At 33.9% G+C, this 21,678-nt stretch overlaps 1 protein-coding gene across 15 annotated transcripts in view; it reads right to left on the reverse strand.

Annotated features, from left to right (window-relative positions):
* NAV3 (neuron navigator 3) overlaps window positions 1-21,678 on the reverse strand; it is a 1,064,916-nt gene that overhangs the window by 195,076 nt on the left and 848,162 nt on the right. For 14 of the 15 annotated variants that reach the window (XM_031938355.1, XM_031938352.1, XM_031938354.1 and 11 more), the window contains 2 exons: window positions 9,095-9,203; window positions 6,353-6,736 (listed from right to left, as the gene is read on the reverse strand). In XM_031938355.1, the coding sequence (XP_031794215.1) occupies window positions 6,353-6,736; window positions 9,095-9,203 (493 nt within the window). Of the gene's footprint in view, window positions 1-6,352; window positions 6,737-9,094; window positions 9,204-18,048; window positions 20,375-21,678 lie in introns of those variants that run through there. The other variant, XM_031938359.1, reaches the window with a different exon arrangement.

The raw sequence follows: 21,678 nt of genomic DNA on the forward strand, positions 1-21,678 counted from the left end.
GGTGGAGTTGTGAACGAATCCAACCATTCTGGAGAGTAATATGGAATTATGCCCAAAAAGTTATCAAACTGTGCATACCCTTTGACCCAGCAGTGCTACTACTGGGCTTATACCAAGGAGATACTAAAGAAAGGAAAGGGACCTGTATGTGCCAAAATGTTTGTGGCAGCCCTGTTTGTAGTGGCTAGAAACTGGAAAATGAATGGATGCCCTTCAATTGGAGAATGGTTGGGTAAATTGTGGTATATGAATGTTATGGAATATTATTGTTCTGTAAGAAATGACCAGCAGGATGAATACAGAGAGGCTTGGAGAGAATTACATGAACTGATGCTAAGTGAAATGAGCAGAACCAGGAGATCATTATATACGTCAACAACGATACTGTATGAAGATGTAATTTGATGGAAGTGGATTTCTTTGACAAAGAGACCTAATTCAGTGTCAATTGATCAATGATGGACAGAAGCAGCTATACCCAGAGAAAAAACACTGGGAAATGAATGTAAACTGTTTGCACTTTTGTTTTTCTTCCTGGGTTATTTTTACCTTCTGAATCCAATTCTCCCTGTGCAACAAGAAAACTGGTTCTGCACACATACATTGTATCTAGGATATACTACGACATATTCAACATATATAAGACTGCTTGCCATCTAGGGGAGAGGGTGGAGGGTGGGAGGGAAAAATCGGAATCGAAGTGAGTGCAAGGGATAATGTTGTAAAAAAATTACCCTGGCATGGGTTCTGTCAATAAAAAGTTATTATAATAATAAAAAAAAAGAAAGGAAGGGAAAAAACTATTGAATTCATAAATAAAACTAAGAATTGATTTTATGAAAAAAAACAACAAAATAGATAAAACTTTAGTTAATTTCATTAAAAAAGGAAAGAGGAAAATCAAAATTTTAGTCTAAAAAATGAAAAGGCAGACCTTTCTACCAATGAAGAGGAAATTAGAGCAATAATAAGGAGTTATTTTGCCCAACTTTATGCCAATAAATTTGATAACCTAAGGGAGAAATAACTACAAAAATATAGATTGCCTACATTAACAGAAGAGGAAATAAATTACTTAAATTGGGACTGTATTTTAGAAAAAGAAATAGAATAAACTATTAATCAACTCCCTAAGAAAAAATCCCAGGAACTAGATGGATTTACATGTGAATTCTGCCAAACATTTAAAGAACAATTAACTCCAATATTATACAAACTATTTTTTTTCTAATAGCCTTTTATTTACAGGTTATATGTATGGGTAACTTTACAGCATTAACAATTGCCAAACCTCTTGTTCCAATTTTTCCCCTCACCCTCTCCCCCATATGGCAGGATGACCAGTAGATGTTAAATATATTAAAATATAAATTAGATACACAATAAGTATACATGACCAAACTGTTATTTTGCTGTACAAAAAGAATCAGACTCTGAAATATTTATACAAACTATTTTTAAAAATAGGGAATGAAGGACTCCTACTAAGTTCCTTTTATGACATATATATGATACTGATACCTAAACCAGATAAGATGAAAACAGGGAAAGAAAATTAAAGACCAATCTCCCTAATGATTATTGATGCAAAAATTATCCCCAGGATAATACACCATGATCAAGTAGGATTTATACTAGTAATGCAGGGCTGGTTCAATATTAGGAAAACTATTAGCATAATTGACTAGGCCAGTAACAAAATTAACAAAAAACATATGATCATCTCAATAGATGCAAAAAAAAAAGCATTTGATAAAATCCAACACCCATTCCTATTAAAAACACTAGAAAATATAGGAATAAATGGACTTTTCCTTAAAATAGTATCATCTATTTAAAACCATCAGCGAGTTTCATATGTAATGGGGATAAACTGGAACCATTCCCAATAAGATCAGGGGTAAAACAAGGTTGCCCACTATCACCATTACTATTCAATATCATATTAGAAATACTAGCTTTGGCAATAAGACAAAAAAAGATTAAAAAAATTGGAGTAGGTAATGAGGAAACCAAATTATCTGTCTTTGTAGATGATATGATGGTAGACTTAGAGAACCCTAGAAAATCAACTAAAAAATATTAGAAATAATCTGCAACTTTAGTAAAGTTGCAGGATACAAATAAATCCACATAAATCATTAGCATTCTTATAAATCACTAACAAAACCCAACAGCAAGAAATATAAAGAGAAATTTCATTTAAAATAACTGTTGATAGGATAAAATATTTGGCAATCTATCTGCCAAAGGAAAGTTGGGAACTATATGAGCAAAACTACAAAACATATTCCACACAAAGTCAAATCTAAATGATTGGAAAAATATAAAGTGCTCTTGGATAGGCCAAGCGAATATAATAAAGATGACAATACTATGTAATCTAATCTACTTATTTAGTGCTATACCAATTAAACTCCCAAGACACTATTTTATTGACCTAAAAATAACAACAATAAAAATTCATCTGGAAGAACAAAAGATCAAGAATTTCAAGAGAATAAAGGAAAAGAAAAGCAAATGAAAGTGGCCTAGTTATACCAGATCTAAAACTGTATTATAAAGCAGCAGTCATCAAAACCATTTGGGACTGTTTAAGACAGGGGTCCTCAAACTTTTTAAATAGGGGACCAGTTCACTGTCCCTCAGACTGTTGGAGGGCCGGACTATAGTAAAAACAAAAACTTTGTTTTGTGGGCCTTTAAATAAAGAAACTTCATAGCCCTGGGTGAGAGGGATAATCGTCCTCAGCCACCACATCTGGCCCACAGGCTCTAGTTTGAGGACCCCTGGTTTAAGAACTAGATCAATGGAATAATTTAGGTTCACAAAACAAAATAGTCAATGACTACAGCAATCTAGTGTTTGACAAACCCAAAGACTCAGGTTTTGGGATAAGAATTAACTATTTGACAAAACTGCTGGGAAAATTGGAAACTAGTATGGGAGAAACCAGGCATTGACCCACATCTAACACCATATACCAAGATAAGGTTGAAATGGGTTCATGATCTGGACATAAAGAATGATATTATAAACAAATTAGAAGAAATAGGATAGTTTACCTCTCAGACCTGTGGAGGAGGAAGGAATTTGTGACCAAAGAATAGATAATTTTGATTATATTAAGTTAAACAGTTTTTGTACAAACAAACTAATGCAGACAAGATTTAGAAGGGAAGCAATAAACTGGAAAAACATTTTTACATTCAAAGGTCAGAAAAAAGTCCTCATTTCTAAAATATATATAGAACTGACTTTATAAGAATTCAAGCCATTCTCCAATTGATAAATAGTCAAAGGATATGAACAGACAATTTTCAGATGAAGAAATTGAAACTATTTGTAGTCATGTAAAAAGGTGCTCCAAATTATTATTGTTCAGAGAAATGCCAATTAACACAATTCTGAGATACCACTACACACCTCCCAGATTGTCTAAGATGACAGGAAAAGATAATGACGAATGTTGGAGGGGATGTGGGAAAACTGGGTCACTGATATATTGTTTGTGGAATTGTGAATGGATTTAACCATTCTAAAGAGCAATTTGGAACTATGCTAAAAATGCTATCAAACTGTCCATACCCTTTGATCCAGCAATGTTTCTACTGGGCCTATATCCCAAAGAGATCTTAAAGGAGGGAAAAGGACCCACATATGCAAAATGTTTGTGCCAGCCCTTTTTGTAGTGATTAGGAGCTAGAAATTGATTATGGTATATGAATGTTATGGAATATTATTGTTCTGTGAGAAACAACCAGCCAGATGATTTTTAGAGAGACCTGGAAAGACTTACATGAACTGATGCTAATTGAAATTAGCAGAACCAGGAGATCATTTTACAGTGCAATAACAAGACTATATGATGATCAATTCTGATGGACATAACTCTCTTCAATAATGAAATGATTCAAACCAATTCCATCTACAAAAACTGTTGTTTGCTTGCATTTTGTTTTCTTTCTCAGTTTTTTCCTTCTTGATCCCATTTTTCTTGTGCAGCAAGATAACTGTATAAATGTGTGTACATATATTGGATTTAACATATAGTCAACATATTTAACATGTATTGGACTACCTGCCATCTAGGGAAGGGATGGGGGGAAGGAGGGGATAATTTGGAATAGAAGGCTTTGCAAGGGTCATTGTTTTTGTCACTGATACATTAGTGGTGGAATTGTGAATACATCCAGCCATTCTGGAGAGCAATTTGGAACTATGCTCAAAATGTTATCAAACTGTGCATACCCTTTGATCCAAGCAGTGTTACCTACTATGCTTATATCCCAAAGAGATCTTAAAGAAGGAAAAGTGACCTGTATGTGCAAGAATTTTGTGGTAGCCCTCTTTGTAGTGGTCAGAAACTGGAAAATGAGTTGATGCCCATCAAATGGAAAATAGCTGAATAAATTGTGATATATGAATATTATGGAATATTATTGTTCTGTAAGAAATGACCAGCAGGATGATTTCAGAAAGGCCTGGAGAGACTTAGATGAACTGATGCTGAGTGAAATGAGCAGGACCAGGAGATCATTATATACTTCAACAACAGTTCTATATGGTGATCAATTCTGAAGGACATGGCCCTCTTCAACAATGAGATGAACCAAATCAGTTCCAATAGAGCAGTAATGAATTGAACCAGCTACACCCAGTGAAAGAACTCTGGAAGATGAGTATGAACTACTACATAGAATTCCCAATCCCTCTATTTTTGTCTGCCTGCATTTTTGATTTCCTTCACAGGTTAATTGTATACTATTTCAAAGTCTGATTCTTTTTGTGCAGCAAAACAACTTTATGGACATGTATACATATATTGTATTTAACATATACTTTGACATATTTAACATGTACTGGTTTACCTGCCATCTGAAGGAGGGGGGAGGGGAAAAAAGGAGAAAATTGTTTTGCAATTGTCAATGCTGAAAAATTACCCATGCATATGTCTTGTAAATTAAAAGCTATAATAAAATAAAATAAATAAAATAAAGCTATAATAAAAATTTTTTAAATTACCCATGCATATGTTTCATAAATAAAAACTTTAATTTAAAAAACATACAATAAAAGACATAGAAAATTATGATTCCCATTATTATAGGAAGCTTCCCACAAGATACTTTCTGAACTAATAAATCACAGGTTTGTGATTTCCAACTATATCTAAAAATTATAATTTATTGTATATAATTAAATTATTAATATTAGTAATCAATTATCAGAAACTGACACAGGATCAGAGAACTTGTTCAATATGTCTATTTTATAATGAAAACATGGAGCAATCACAAGGGTTTATGAGAGAAAAATTGTCATATATCTCTTGTAATGAAAATATCTGTATTTTAAAGGATAGTCAAGCCCTCAGAAAACTATGGTAAAATTAGATCTTTGTAGAAATTAGATAATTTTCAACATCAGTTGATATAAAGAAACATTATCCTGGATAAATATCCCTCTGTTTTTGTATTTCTCCTGATGGGGAGCAGAGGTAGATTTTTGAAGGTCAGTAGAATACTATTTTTCTAAATCCTAACAAGCTGTAACAACTGTAAATATGAGCCTAGAAAGATGAATATAGTACAGTCTTCCAAAACAACTTCACCATCAGGCAATGAATGCTTTGGATCACAGCAACTTAAGAAATTGGGATAAGTATGGTTAATGAACTATGTTTGTGGGTAGGATCATTCCCACTCCAGTGCTTCTGCTGAACTTAAATTCATGTTTAATTGTACCTCAACTTCTGACTCAAATAAATATTTCTGACTGGTATGCTAATGGCTCCACTGAAAATTTCTAAAATCTCTGAATTATAATTTAATAGTTAAACAATAGGAAAAAAACAAGTAATGAAGTGCAAAATGCATCAACATCAAGAGAGAATAAATAGATTGACACATTCTAATCTCAAAGGATGTTCCTTCAAGTCAAATTTTAGGTTCCCAAATGAATAATTTTCCAAAGTATCTGTTGCAGAAGACAATGATAAACAGCTTCTGACATGCCAACAAAGAAGAAATCACACAGTTCAGCAACTCCTCCTGTCTCCTTCCCATGTCCATCTTTACAAAAATTTGTCACTTAAATACATTAAGGAGACTGTAAATGGAATGGGGGTGAGCTAAAAATAGCTCAAGTAATATAAATTAGCACAGATCATAAAATGCATAAAAATTTTATTAGATCGAAATACATATTGAGAGCTAGGAAGTAGCTACCAAAAAGTTCTTAGAATATTGACAACTATTGCATACACCAAAATTCATTATGATTTTTGCATAAATAAATTCAGGATACCTTTCCATACAAACTTTTATCAAGTGAGATCAATGCAGCTTACCCACTATTGATGTCGTCACTTCTGAGGCTCTTCCCAAGAATGTCACCATCACTCATGTAACCACCAACATCTATATCAGAAGTTATGTCCAGATCATTACTTCCTTTCTCATTCATATCAATCTGGGATATGTTTCCAAGGCGAGAAACAGCAGCACGACGCAGGGGTGTGGTATACATGAACCTGGAAGGGTCAGTATGGATAAAGCGACTGGTGCTACTCCTAGGATAGCCACCTCCCAATGATGGGGCATCCCCTGCTTGGAGTCGAGGACTAGCTTGACCTAGTCTCCAGGTCACTGGTGTGGAACGGCTTGTCAGGCTTGGTATGCTTCTCCCATTGACTTCAGTTGTCACAGTGCTGTCAAATGTTGTCTCCAGGGTGCTAACCAAAGGAAAAGAGTAAATTCTGGATTATTGGGGGAGGGAAATAGTTTGCAATAAGAGTATAAAAATTAAATGACTTCTTCAACCCTAAGACTTCAACTTGAAAAGGCTTTGGGGGGGGTATTCCCTCTAATCAAAATAGATTGCAGCTCCATGATAAAATGGCCGAGGTCTTTGGCTGAAAATTTTAGCATCTTGTGGACAAGTTGGTGATGAGCTTCTCTGAATTGAGACTAGAATGGCTCAGGCAAGAGATATATCTAATCAATGAGTTGGAATAATTTTGATTGTCATGGGACTTAAGTGGCATTCATAGAATCATTGATTCAGGGCTGGAAGGGATATTCAAGGGCATTTCACCTGGTGAAAAAGTGGGCTAGAGCAATTGAGAACTTGTTTAAGACTACACTGATAGTAGACAGCTAAGGTGAGATGTTAAAATCTTATTTAATAGTTCATTTTTGAGATTTAAATCCAAATACAACAACTAGGGAAGAAAGGCATAGATGATAAATTACTTTAGCTCTACCTTTCCACAGAAAATCTCTAATTTCTTCCTGGATTCAACATTATGTAATAACTTTTCCCCAAACTCTAAGATCTTAAACTATTCAACACGTGACAAATTTTATATAGTAATCCATGATTATAGTTAAGCAGTTGATATTACTATCTATATAAATTCATATTAGCTGTAACCAATGGTACTAGTGCTCTAAACATTTATTAAAGATAGTGCTAGCAACAGGTGAGATTCTCCAGAAAACAGATGGGATGAGACATTCATATAAGAATTTAAACAGAAATGGGAAATGGCAGACAAATATATTCTGAAAATCTGTAATGCATGGATAATCATTTCCCAACATTCTAAGTAGTTAATTTCGCATTTGGGGCAATAATAAAAATTTCATCTTCAAGGCTAGTGGTCTGGGCCTGCTTACAACAATAGATGTGTGTTTTATAAATTTACTGTTTTCTTTTAGCTTTATGCATCCAAAGTCTCAATTGTGTCACACTTATTTATGACTCTGCTGTGTGACATTTCCATTATGAGATATTAAAATCTAGAATAATGTAAGTGATAATAGTTTTAAATTAATTATCACTCAGTTTAAAAGAGAAAGGAATGAACAGAGATTTCCTCATGAGTGTCCCAACAAAACACTGATTCACTCTTTGAAGTTCCTCTTATGACTCTAAAGTAGGCTAAATCAGACAGTGAATCAGACCTGATCAAATCAGACCTGAGCTGTTAGTGTGAAAGGAAATCTTTCTACTAAGAACTACTTACCATGTACTAAACTGTTTTCTAGGTTTCTATATTTTATCTTATAAAATAGGAAACCCATCTCTAAGACTTAATTGATCCAGAAGGATAAAGCTTTAGTTACTTTTGACTTCCCTACTAATCTGTATTATGAAAAGAAAGGTCACCAAATGTCATTGTCCTTTGGACATAAAAAATATCTTATTATCATCCAAGTCATCAATCCCACTTGATCCAATATGCCATGTTTTCATATGGATGTAAGACAGGCTGTCTCCCTGAGGTACGGTCTTGAGTCTCATTTTCATGGTATTTCTAGGTAAACTATTTTTTTTTTTAATAAAGCATTGGATAGACAAACAAGTGTCTGCTTTTGTTCCATTCACAAACCTGATACATCATAATGGCCTAAGGTTCCATTAAATGATAGAGTTTGGAATTTTATGGAAAATATTATTCACATTAAAAAATATGGTATGGTAAAAATATGAAATAACATTAGGATATAAAATTTTCAATGAAAGATATTGTTGTCCAGTTGTTTCTATCTGAAACCTTGTGATCTCATTTGGGGCTTTCTTGGCAAAGTTAGTGAAATAGTTTGCCATTATCTTTTCCTGCTCACTGTATACAGATGAGGAAACTGAGAAAAACAAGGTAAGTGACTTGCCTAGGTCATATGGCTAGTTATCTGAGATTAGATTCGATTCAGGAAGATGAGTCATTCTAACTCTAAGCCCAACATTCTATACTAAATAGTTGTCAAAATGAAAGATTTGCCTCATCTAAAAATTAATTTTTCAAAGACTATAAGTCTTATAGAGGAAATGATGATAGTGAATAGAGGCCTGGGAGCTGGTAGAGATAGTTCCATACAACAAAACAAAAATCCTTTATATTCCAATAGCAAAATGTCTTATGAAAGACAGCAAAACTGTTATTCTTGCAATATTGTTCATTTTCTCCATTAATAAAATAAATTGCTATTTTATTTCGTTTTAACAGATTAGATTTTCATAGAAAAAAATTTGAAGTGGTTAACTGGAAATTTTTTTTTGTTCTTTTTACTTTAGAACTGAGTAAAACCTGTGGCTTATCTGAGTCCCCCGAAGACTAGACATTGTCTCTTCTAGATTCTGTCTCAGATCTGCTATGTTTTTCACTGTTCTCATTCTTCTTGTTTCTGGGTCTTCCCCTGAGAGAAAAAAAATTAAGTTAAGATCTCTACCAATAACATAATACCCTTCTCAAAGACTCACATTTATCTTTTTGATCTGATCCTTTTTGTGAAAATTAAGCAAAGAAAAAAAGGAAATCAAAACAATAGGATGTTGTAAGCCAGAGCCTGAATTAAAAATGAATAGGAATAAAATGTAATAACATAGCAAAGGTATTCTTTGTTTACAGTTAATAACAAAAGAAACATTCTTTTTCACTAGAAGAATATTACACACAATTAGAATTATAAGCTTAGATTATTTTATGACTTCATGATTTGTGATTGCCATCTGAGGTAACATAGTCATGAACAAAATTTAAAAATCTAAAGTAATTTGGATCTTAATTATGTTAGTGGTAACTATCAGAAACTACATTAAGGAAAATAAAGATAAATTGGTATTTTGCAGTGACTTTAGCTTTGGGCAACAAAAACCACATTGTGTGGTACCTACTAAGCACTTAATAAATGTTTGGAATAAGCACTTAATAAATGTAGGATCTCCTATGAGCAAGGCACTGTGCAAGTAGGGAGGAGAGAAGGGAGGAAGGAAAAAAGGCAATGTGGGTGATATAAACACTAGATGATGTCAGGCACTAAAAGTTAGGGTTTGGTCATGTGAAGAATTCACAATGGCCATTCTTTTTGGCAAATGGTAGATTTACTTAGGGGACTAGGCTACAGACAAAATGAAGGGCTACAATAGATAAACAAGAATGGTAAATATGAAATAGAGATGGGAGAGTATATGAAAGACAAGTTTCTCAGTGAAACTTTTTGCCTAGTAGAAAGAGAACATCCCATGAGATTGGAGCAAGTCCTTAGCCAGTTGACTAAATCCTGAAAGGACTTAGCACCCTAGCTAGCTGCAAGGAGGAGAAGTGGGGTTGAGAAGCATAGTGTAATTAAGAGAGAAATGTGGTACTGGAGAGAAGTAAAAGGAAAGACACCATGAGCCAGAGTGCAATGGTGGGCTGACCTAAAGGAAGGTGGAAAACATGGAATGGCCCATAAGTAGATTTTATAGAAAAAAATGTAACCTCAGGGACATGACTGGGATTTCTAACAGAGCATGACAAAGTGAGACTGCTTATGACCCCAGCAGAGGGTGAACCTCAGAGTATGACATAACTTGGATTTTTGACTGGACAACCTCCCCAAGAAGGTGGGATAATGGAGCTAAACTGTTCTCTATTAGTGTCATCTCCCTCTCTGACTCAGGAATTAATTTTTATCATTTTTTAATTTTCTCTCAGCTAATCATATCCAACATTGAATTGTTCATGAAGGGAGAGAGGACAAAGGGAGGAGGGAAAAGAAAAAAAACAAAGGAAGAAAGGAGAGACGGAAGAGAAAGAGAAAAAGAAAGAAATATAGGCAGATAGGTAGATAGTTTGATTTTGCAGACCATAGTTTAAAATCCTCTGTGTATATATCTATATATGCCTCTAACAATTCAATTCCAAGTTACAAATCTTTGTAATGTAATATGAAATATGTAAGACATATGTATGGAGAATATGTAAGAATATATGTAATATGTGCTCAGGTTGCAAAACAATATGACCACTGGATATGAAATCAGAAAGACTGGATTTGAATCCTGCCTCAAACATATACTACTTGTGCAAAGCTGATAAGTCTCTCTACCTCGATTTCAGTTCCCTTATCTATAAGATAGGGATAATAAGAGAGTCTTCCTTCCAGAGATGTTGTGAGAATCAAATGAGACAGCATATGTAAACTGCTTTGCCAGCCTTAAAACATGTACAAACTCATCTGATTATATGGGAGAAAGATAATTACTATATCTTTGACATTAAAAAAAAAAATGGTAATTGGGGCAGCCAGGTGGCATAATGGATAGAGAGCACTAGCCCAGAAGTCAGGAGGAACTGAGGAACTGAGTTCAAATATGGCCTCAGACACCTAAACTTCCTAGCTGTGTGACCCAGGTCAAGTCACTTAACCCCAATTGCCTCAGGAAAAAAAAAAAGGTAATTGAAGAAAATAAGGCAACAACATGTATAATCTCTATCAAATTGCTTATCATTGTGGGAAATGGGACTGGATGCGAAGGAAAGAGAATATTTGGAATTCAAATTTTTATTTAAAAAATGAAAATGAAAATTATCTTTAAATGTAATTGGGAAAAAATATGATCTACTAGAAAAAGAAAAAAATAAACTAAGGCAAGACAGAAGAGAGCTTCTATTTATTTTTTTTTTTAAATTTGGGCTTAAGAATAAAGACTGCATAGGTATGGGTTTCTTTTTTGTTTGTTTTTGCTATCTTTCCATAAGGAATGTAGAAAGCTGTGTATGTAATAGACAAATATATAGTCATGCATAGTAATACATTATGTATAGTCATGGATTATGTAGACTTAATGTCATGTATCTATCTAAGGAATTATACTGAACTTGAGACGACTGCTGGGAAGAATAAACATATTTTCATTCAAGGCCTATGTACAGTGATTGTGTCTGAAAAAGCAGTCTCCTCCTCTACATCTTACTCTCAAAAAGTCAGAAGTGAACAAACACCCTGAGGGGAGAATGCCAAGGTAGGGTCTAATCTTGAGCCAAAGCTGGAGAAAGCGAAGTAGGCCACTCTGAGATCCAACACTAAGAGCCAGTATTCATGCTACTAGAACAGCTATATAACTAGAAGTGACATTCTTAAAAACAAAATAAAATCTAATATTTAGTTTTACTATGTAGAAAATACTTAGAGTACAGGGAGAATTGCTCCGGAATAGTTGTCCTTTTGTATTTCCTCATCCCTTATATAGTTTTGATTGTCATCCTGAGTTCTACTCCAATTCTTCATTTTCTAAGAACTTATTCACTTTCTATATTTGCCACAGATTCCCCACCCACCTACCTCTGCCTCAACAATAACAACAGAAAGATTGTGTCTCTGGGAAATTGAGTGCAGTTATGAGGGAGTATATAATTGATTGGGTATATCGAGGGAGAAAGAAACATATATTTTCTAATTACTGGAGCTACTAGCAAAGGGCTAGAATTGAACCTAAGAAATTTTGTAAATAAATATTACCATACATTTGTAAAAGCAAGAAAGAATAAGTGAATGTCTTCAACCAAGCAAGCTATGAAATAAGCCAGCAGTTTTCAGATGGAAGGTGGTTCAGTGATTGAGCAGAAATCCTTTTTTTCTGAAACAGTATCCTCTTGAAAATTCCCTCCCTAAGTTTTCTTCAGCAGTGTAGAAAGGAACCTTATCCTTCTGAGAGATGAAGTAAATGCAATTAATAAATGATTCTTGATATGATGATTACATTTAAAAACTCCATCTGCACCACTCCTAACTCAATACTTTCTTGATCATTTCGAGTAATAGAAGGCATACACTTTCTCAAGGGAGCTTGTTCTTCCATTACATAGTCTCAGATAGAAAATTGTGTTGAGACAAAAAAAAAAAGGAAAGGAAAGAAAAAAGAAGGGAATAAAACATTAATTATTATTATTTAGTCATTTTTTAGTCATGTCTGATTCTTCATGATCCCATTCGGAGTTTTCTTGGCAAAGATACTAGTTTGCCATTTCCTTCTCCAGGTAATTTTATAAATAAAGAAACTGAGGTTTAACTGATGAGATTTAATAAGGTTAATTGACTTGCCCAGGGTTACATGGATAATAAGTACCTGTGGACAGTTTTGAAGATCATTCTTCTTGACTCCAGACTCCATCATAATTCACATCATTCTCCAAAGAGTTCTTTATAAAAATGCTTGGACAGATATTCCTGGTGCAATATAATTGAGCCACTCTATCTCTCTGTGAATTAATTGCTTGTATTGTATACATTGTATTCCCTGAAGATAGTAATTTCTGATCCAAATTTCTTTGTATTGATTCTAGCATTCTATCCACTATGCCATCTAGGTGTCCATTTAGTAGTTTAAAAAATTCCAAGAGACAGATGGGAGGTTGGAGACAATTTCAAGACTAGGAAATATCCTATACAAGGCGGAAGATGGGAGTAAGATCTTTTGGAGTACATTTGGTGGGAGGGCTATGAAGGTCATGAGTTTTATTTTAGACATTTTGTATTTTATACACCAAGAGGACCTTACTAGTAAATAGATCCATAGTATAGTTACAGATATTATAGTAGATATAGATATAGATCAGGAGAAGATGAGAACAGTGAGAATGTATAGAAAAAATAAGTTAAGAGGACCCAGTAAGGAATTCTGAGTAAACTTACACAACATGCAGGAAATGGATAAAAATAAAAAATAGATTCCAAAACAAGTCAAAAAGTTAGGAATATATCTGGTGCAGAACAATTTCATGAAAATCCTGGAAATAAAAAATATTCAGCAAGAAAGATTTGTCAATGGTATAGAAAGGTCTAGAAGAATAAGGAATAAAAAAAAGTCAGTGACTTAAAATTAAGAGACTAATGTTAACTTTGGGGGAAATTTGTGAGGTGAAGATCCAGATAACATATTGAGAAATAAATGGCACATGAGACAGAGGAAGCAATATGTATAGATGAGTTTGTCAAGGAAAAGGAAATGTAATACAGGAAAATAGGTTGAATGTATGGCAGAGCTAAGGGAATGATTTTTTTTTAATGTATAGTAGAGATCTTAGTTATCTGTTGGCATCAGAGAAGGAACCAATTATTATATATTGATCTTTCCCTGTTATAACTTATCCAACTTACCTCTTTCCCCATTTTACAGATAAGGAAAATGGGACACAAAGAGCAAGTGATTGGTAGAAAGTAGTGATAGAGCTAAGAATCTAATTCTTCTTTATTTAAATAGAATTTTATCCATTGGACCACACTTTCATCCACATCCCTCATTATAAAGGACTCACATTATAAAAGGAGTAAGGAAGGGAGAAAGTGAGAGAGAAAGAAAATGAGAGGGAGAGAAAGAGAGAGACAGAGTGGAACAAAGAAAAGTTACCCTTTGTTTGTATGTTTGTATGCTTGTACATAATTGTCTATATGTTGTCTCTCCCATTAGAATGTGGGATCCTTGGAGTCAGAGATTGTTCTTGTCTTTATTTATGTCCCTAGCACTTACCACATAGTGCTTAACACATAATAGATACTTAATAAATTCCTGACTAACTTGATGTGTGGGAGCTGACTTGAAATAAAATGATCTCAGAACAACCCTTCTCATTCTCCTTTAACTCTTGTTTTCCCCAAAATGTGAGGAGGAGGAGCTTTTGAAAAAGGCAGTTTTGACATGCCAGCTGAGAATAGGCTAGAAGTGATTCTATAGGCTATTGTCATGTGTTTGCCTTCAGACAGACAAAAGGTTTATAGAAAACAAAATTTGTGGTTTAGGAGAAAGATACATCAACAGATATGGAAAAAAGATGTTAACACCAGTAAAGAATAGCAGTGGGAATTTCAGGAAAAAATGAAAAGGGAGAACATTTTCAAAACTTGATCAAAGGAGAAGGAGAAAAAAAGAAATAGGGAGATAAAGGGTTTTTAATTTCATAAATGAAGAGGTCTTATCTAATATCATTGTTGAAATTTAATTAAACTTGAAAGTCTCAGTTCCCAGGATAAATCATATCCATTCTGCCCTCTGGATTTCTGCCACCTAAAAAGCTTGCTTACTAACTAAATACCAATTTCATTTCCCCCAAACCTGGGTTTCTTTGAACCATTTTAGTGATGGCAGTTTTGCTTCATATTAAACTTAAGAATGTTGTCTGTATTTCTAGTGATTCTACTTATATTCTGTCTTTTCTGAACATCCACTTTTGTCTCCATTTTAATTTCCTCTTACAATTCAACAGACATCTTAAACTCTTGATTTTCTCTCACTGAATCCTTTGTTAATTTCTCCCACTCAACTTACAAGCCTTTCATTCTTTTTATTCCTTCTGATTTTTCCAATGATTTTCTTCCTCATAATGTCTATACATCAGTGCCCCAGTCATAACAAACATATGAATGGGATTTGGGGCATGATAAGCACATATTTTCTTTCAATGTTTATGAAGTAAAATATTATAGACTGCATAATTCACATATAATCTTGTACAAGTGATAAAATTCAAATTTAAATTAAATAAAAATATATTAATAGCTTTTTAAAAGACAACTGAAAGCATGTAAAAAGTTTCCTTAATTCCCAACTATATTAGGCATATTAAATTTACATCTATACGATGTCTAATGGAAACTTGGAAATTAATCACAACAGAAAATTCTAATGTATTCAGAAGTAAATTTATAATTGATCACATTCTGATTTTAAAATACAAAATGAGAATAAATGAGAATAATACATACAAAATAAACATAGTTTACAGTGATAATGTTAGCTGCTCTCCATTATATATATTTTTGTTTTTCAGTTGTTCAATGGCCATCATGAGTCAGATCTATTGCTGTGTTAAACACATGGTATAAATACATAGATTCTTGGAAGTTTTGTAAATTTTGAATATTTTTGACATGAAAGCAGCTTTATTGAAGAATGGCTTTTGGTATGATTCATCATCTATCATCTTTGGCATTATACTTATTGTTCTCTGTATAAATTCTTATATTTCCTTAGTGGAATTTGATTGCTTGCTAAGAAATTCAACCTATCTTTTCTAGGAAAAAAATAAATAAAATGATTTTTTAAAAGTGCATACCTAGAGTATACAAGCTTTAAAAGTCATGACATGAACACAACCATATTTAGAAGTTCTTCATTGATAGTAATTCTTCAGAATCTTTATGCATGGAACACAAAAATTAGTGTGTCATTTGTACAACCACCTACAACTTCCTGTCATTTCCATAAGACAAATGACAAGGACTGTCAGATGATAGGATTCCACTTAATCTTAAAGAACTCTGACATAAATTCCAGGGACCAAGAACAAGGAAATGTGAAATCTAAAACAACAACAACAACAAAATAAAAATAATAAAAATTAAAATCCCAGTCTCTTTTAAACCCAAGGATTGGTATAGTTTACTACCATATCTTCCAAGCACAGGGGATAAAGGATATAAATTAAAAATAAATCTCTGCATATTTAAGCTAAATAACCCACTTTTTTGCATGCTACATAATTTATTAAAAGCAGTATAACACATAGAATAAAATGCTGATCAGCCAAACTTCAGTTGACTGAATGCCTTGGTCAATTTATATTTAAACCTAGTCTCAAGCATTGATAGAAGTCACATTCCTTTAAGGCAAAGAGACTTAAAAAGCTAAGCAAAATTCATATTTTCCCTTTTGATAACAGTGGCCTTACTTCTCTCTGATTCCAGTTTTGAAGGTTCCATATGTTCCCCTAAATAAGGTTTCCTAAAAGTGATTGAAAGCTACATTAAAAAAAAAACAAAAAACAAAAAAAAAAAGATGCATTTAGAACCTCATCCCTACATTTGAAAATAAGAATCATTGGCAAGGTGGGCTCAATTGTTCTCAACAAGTACCTTTAAATGAAAGTGTGCCTTAAATATTTATACTTTTTTATAAATATGGCTTCAGAGGAAGTAAATGTACCATGCAAATACGCTTTTCTGCAAGGACTTCTAAATTTAGCATTAATTTCTTTCAAAACAGAATTTGTATTCTATTACACTGAATTTGGGCATTGGAAAAATAAAAACGACAATCCTGAATATAATTTTTAATCAATAAGACACCCTACAAGAGGTTCTTAACCTTATTTGTGCCATACATACTTTTGGTAGCTTGATTAAACCTATGAACCCTTTCTCAGAATATTTTAAAATAATTGTGGGAAGTGCTCTTGGTCAGAATATGGTAAAAATAAGAATGTGATTTTTCTCATCTAACTTCACAGATGTGCTGAAATCTATTCATCCAACCCTTGAGGATCTATGAAGCAGAGGTTATGAACCCCTGCCCTAAATCAATAACCTTGATATCAGAATTTACTACTGAATCAGGAGTATACTAGAATGACCTAGTTTCAAAAGTCTGAACACAGCACAACCACTCATCCACATAATTGTTCAAAAATTGTTCTTAAATGTGCCCACTAGGGAACATTTGCTGTCAAATTGTGAAAGGCTGACAAAACTGATATCTGCTTTCCCAAATATGTTACTAATACCTGTTAGTGTTAGTAGCAGACAAGATAAGGGTAATCTGGGGAGATTGAGCTGGAGGGGAAAAAATCAAGATGGGGTAGGGACCTATGGGGTAAGGACAACAGATATAACTTGGTTTGCATTCTAATCAATTAATCAAGATATGTTTATTAGTGGTTCATTCTGTCAAGAACTGTGCTAGACACTCATGGTACATGTAGAAAGAATGAAAAAAAATTCCCACTGAATACAGTGGTTACCTTTAAGAGGCACAGTATCTATACTTCCATTGAAACATCATCTTGATAGATTAAGCCCCTAAAGAAGTAGCAAAGATAGGCCACATTTGCTATCCACGTAAATCAAAACCAGTAAAGTTTTCACCTCCCCCTTCACTCTCCAATCCATCAAGAGTGCCTACTGTAGGCAAGAAACTGTATGATATTTGCACATAATTTAAAGAGGGGAAACTATGAACATTAAAATAAATATTTATGAATAAACTGGAAGCATTTGAATTTAAACAGCTGAAAAATAAATGGTAGATATCAACTAAGACAGATTGTCATTATTTGTACTCTAAAAAGAAATTAAGATGCGGATTTTCATTTCTCATCTTTTTAAAGCAAAAACTGAAACAGACAAGGAATATGCAAAATAAAAATCTATTTAGGCTTATAATTTTAAGAAATCTGTCTTAGAATTACTAGTTATTTAATTCATTATCCAAACCAATGGGACTTACCCAATATGTCAGTATAAAGGACTTGCTCTAGGTCCCCCAGCATGGTGAGTATAACATCCTCATCTAGATATGCAGTTCCTTCACGCAAACAACTTTCTTCCTCATCTTCTGTCCAGCTTTTGCTGCTACTGTTGGGCTTAGAAGAACCAAGGTCATCTTCTGATCTGCTACTTTCATCACTGTCTCCATTGAAGTCTTTCTGGGCAGACCAGCCCTCTGGTTCCTTAATACCTTGTCCCTTGCCACCAGTAGGCAGAAGTGTTTCTAGGTTCCAGGTGCCTGAGCTATTGGTGTGATAGAGTGACTGAACTGACCTCGACAGAAATCGAGATAGTGGGTTTTTCCCTTCAAAGTAGGTCTCTCTCTGGCTGGCCCTTGCAGCATTTCCAAACCAATTTGATTTGCACACATTGGGTCTCTTCTCATTTTCACTGGTGAAATAAAGATTAGACAGAGACTTTTGCTTCTGAAGACAGACTCCATTTCTTCTAGTCTCCTTGCCCTTAAATACAGAGAGTTCAGCTGGCCGGTGCATGTTGCTTCCAATATCTCTCTTCACCTTCTTTAATTATCTTCAGTTACTGAAATTCTAATTGATTCTTCCTGTTCTTATCAACATGTGCTTTGTGGATAGCTTATAGTTGCAATGAAAAAAAACCAAGGCTCTGGGTTCCACATTCAATGCCACAGATGACAGTCACAAAGTCATTTGCCCACATTTATCTTCCTTTCTATTTCCCTCCACTTCCTTGCTTTAAAATCAGTCTGCAGTACTTATAATCATTTTGGCTGGGCTTTCTCAGAAACAAAAGGGAAGTTGATCAAACATCAAACATGCCCCGACATAAAAGTAATCTTCTTTCTCTTCTTTATCCAATCACTGGTCTGCTTCAAGCACCAGGCCCACATCTCCCTCTTTAGCTTCTGCCTTTTAGATTGTACCGTAGAAGACTCCAAGTGATGCCCGGTGCTTTTTTTTCCTTGCCTTCCCTAAATTCTCATCAGCTGAAGACAGAGCCCCATCCACACAGTGCTTTACTCTATATAAACTGACATAGTGCTGCAAGTCCAGCCCCCACGTCAGAGCTCAATAAGAGCTGAAATTAACTACGGAAGCAACCAACTGCTCTGCACTAGCCTGCCTGCATTTTTGCATTCAACCTGCATCCCAGATCTATGACTCTTCCTCGATACCGCAGTGGATGCTGCTCCCGGCTGCCATGGCAGCAAGCATCCTGGTAAATTAGAAGAGAGAAGGCGGAAGGTGCTGTCCAGTTTGGAATGCCACAGGTTTCAAAGCAAGGCAGAGCTTGAATAAGACGTGTTAACATTAACCCTGCTGAACAAGGAGGCAGCTAACCACCCCCAACCACCGGCACTTCTCATACCCTTCCACATACATCCACCCCCTAACTGAAGAATGACACAGTAATTCCCTGGAGCTGCCGACAGCTGAAGCAAGCAGGTCTGCCTCCTCAGTGTTGAGGTTGATGCCAAAAGAGCACAAATAAAATCTGAGAGGGCAAGAAATAAAAAAAATAATAATAAAAAAAAAAAGTGGAGCTTGACACTATCTGCTGACGGATATCACTTTAAAGGGAAACACTCCACTTTTTTTTTTTTTTTAAAGAAAAATTCCACGTACTTGTTCTGAAACCATTTAGGAATATACCATTCTATCATTCAAGAAGAAAAATAAATCATAAGACATCATTCTACCTTCTGGGGAAAAGAAGGTGGGGATATGTTATACTTTTTTAAAAAATCTTGAATTTCTCTTAAAATATATAATTTCAGGTCCCCAGCCAAGTTCTGTGTAGCATAAATGATGCTTTTAAAAATAGAAATATCACAATAAGACTTTTAGAATTTATCGTTTTCTCCAGAGGAGGATGGAGATGAGAGAGAAATACTTTTCACAAACATAATGTAGCAATAAAAAAATCTTCTCCAAATATAAATTATGATATTTTAAAAAGACTCACTCATCTTGTTGTCCTTGAAACATTACTAATAATCTGGATCTGAGGGAAACTTTTGAAATCAAACATCAGAGACAATTATAAACATTGGGTTTTATGTTCACCCTGACAGTTAATTAAGGAGACGTGTTAAGAAGAAGTTTCTGGGGATCCTCTGTCTAAATAAAATGTCTTCTTGGTATTAAAAGGAAAGTTAAAGAAATATTTGAACAATGTTTTGACACCATTTTGAGGTTACAATCTACTTTCAGTCCTAACTAGCAAATTGTGTTTGTTTCTTCTCCCACTCTAATAAGTAATATATGTGTGCATGTGTATAAACATATATATAAACATACATATGTATGTACATATACACATAAACATGTAAATATACATATGTATATACATATTTTTTCTTTAAGACTATCTATATGCATATATATGTATACATACAAACATACATATACACTTATACAATCTTAAAGGGGAAAAAAAAAAACTATTAGCATTGGTTTTGTATTTCTACCAAACTCTATTATAAGGTGATTTCCAAGCTTTCTACACAGTTTATTATTATTCTACTTCCTTTCAGGTTAGAAATACAAATACATCAATAAATCAACAACTTTTATATGCCAAGTACTACACTAAATGCTAGGAATATAGTCCTTCTCTTAATGATCTACTAAATTACGGGTGGGGAAATAAATGGTACAGACATAACTATACATATATAAAATATATGTCCTCCCATAAAAAAGTAGGGAAATTTCAGAGGAGTGCCATCAGAAACTGGGAATTTATACAGAAGATGGATTTGAATTTATCTTTGAAAGAAAGTAATGATTGTAAAAGACAGAGTAGAGGAAGGAATACATTACACAAAATGTGTACCACAAAAGAAGAGTAAGCAGAACAGACATGGGAAATGAAATATCCATTTTAGAGATGGGCAAGAAGATTTAGAATAACCCAAGATCAGCACTTAATCACAGAACAGCTTATATTAGAGTTCTAGAAGGGTCATAATCTTTTGCTATCTCAGTAAATTTTTGCTTGTTTTACTCAACCTGCTCCTCATATGACTTCAGTACAAATATTAAGGAGGTTGACGAGTAGGATACAAATTCACATGAAGCAGTTGTACAACAATATCCTATGATAAACCTTTGGAAGACTTTTGCTAAACATCTTCCTCTTTTTTAAAAATTAAATTAAATTTATTCTATTTTTAATTTGTGTCATAAAACAAGCATTTCTATAATATAATAATTTTTTAAAAGAATGCACATTTCTTCTTTATAAATTATACAGTAAGACATGGGGTTATCAGGCCACGGGAAGTAGAGAACTTTTATTTTTAATCACGTAGCTTAATACTTCAGTAGATACAATTTCGTCAATGTGGGTACAAATTCCAATAATATAGGAAGTGAACATGAATTATCAAGCACCTATTGTGAACCAGGCACTCTACTAGGTGCTTTACATATCTTATCCCATTTGATTATCGCAAATATGGGAATTAGATGTTATTATTTCCATTTTATAGTGAAGGAAACTGAGTCAAATATCATTTAAGTGACTAGTCAATGGTCACAAAGCTATTAAGTGTCTGACAGTAGCTCAAAGATTTTTTTTTATTTTAAAGTGCTTGAGATATAAT

The sequence above is a fragment of the Sarcophilus harrisii genome, chromosome 5 (assembly GCF_902635505.1).
Source record: "Sarcophilus harrisii chromosome 5, mSarHar1.11, whole genome shotgun sequence".
NCBI lineage: Eukaryota > Metazoa > Chordata > Mammalia > Dasyuromorphia > Dasyuridae > Sarcophilus > Sarcophilus harrisii.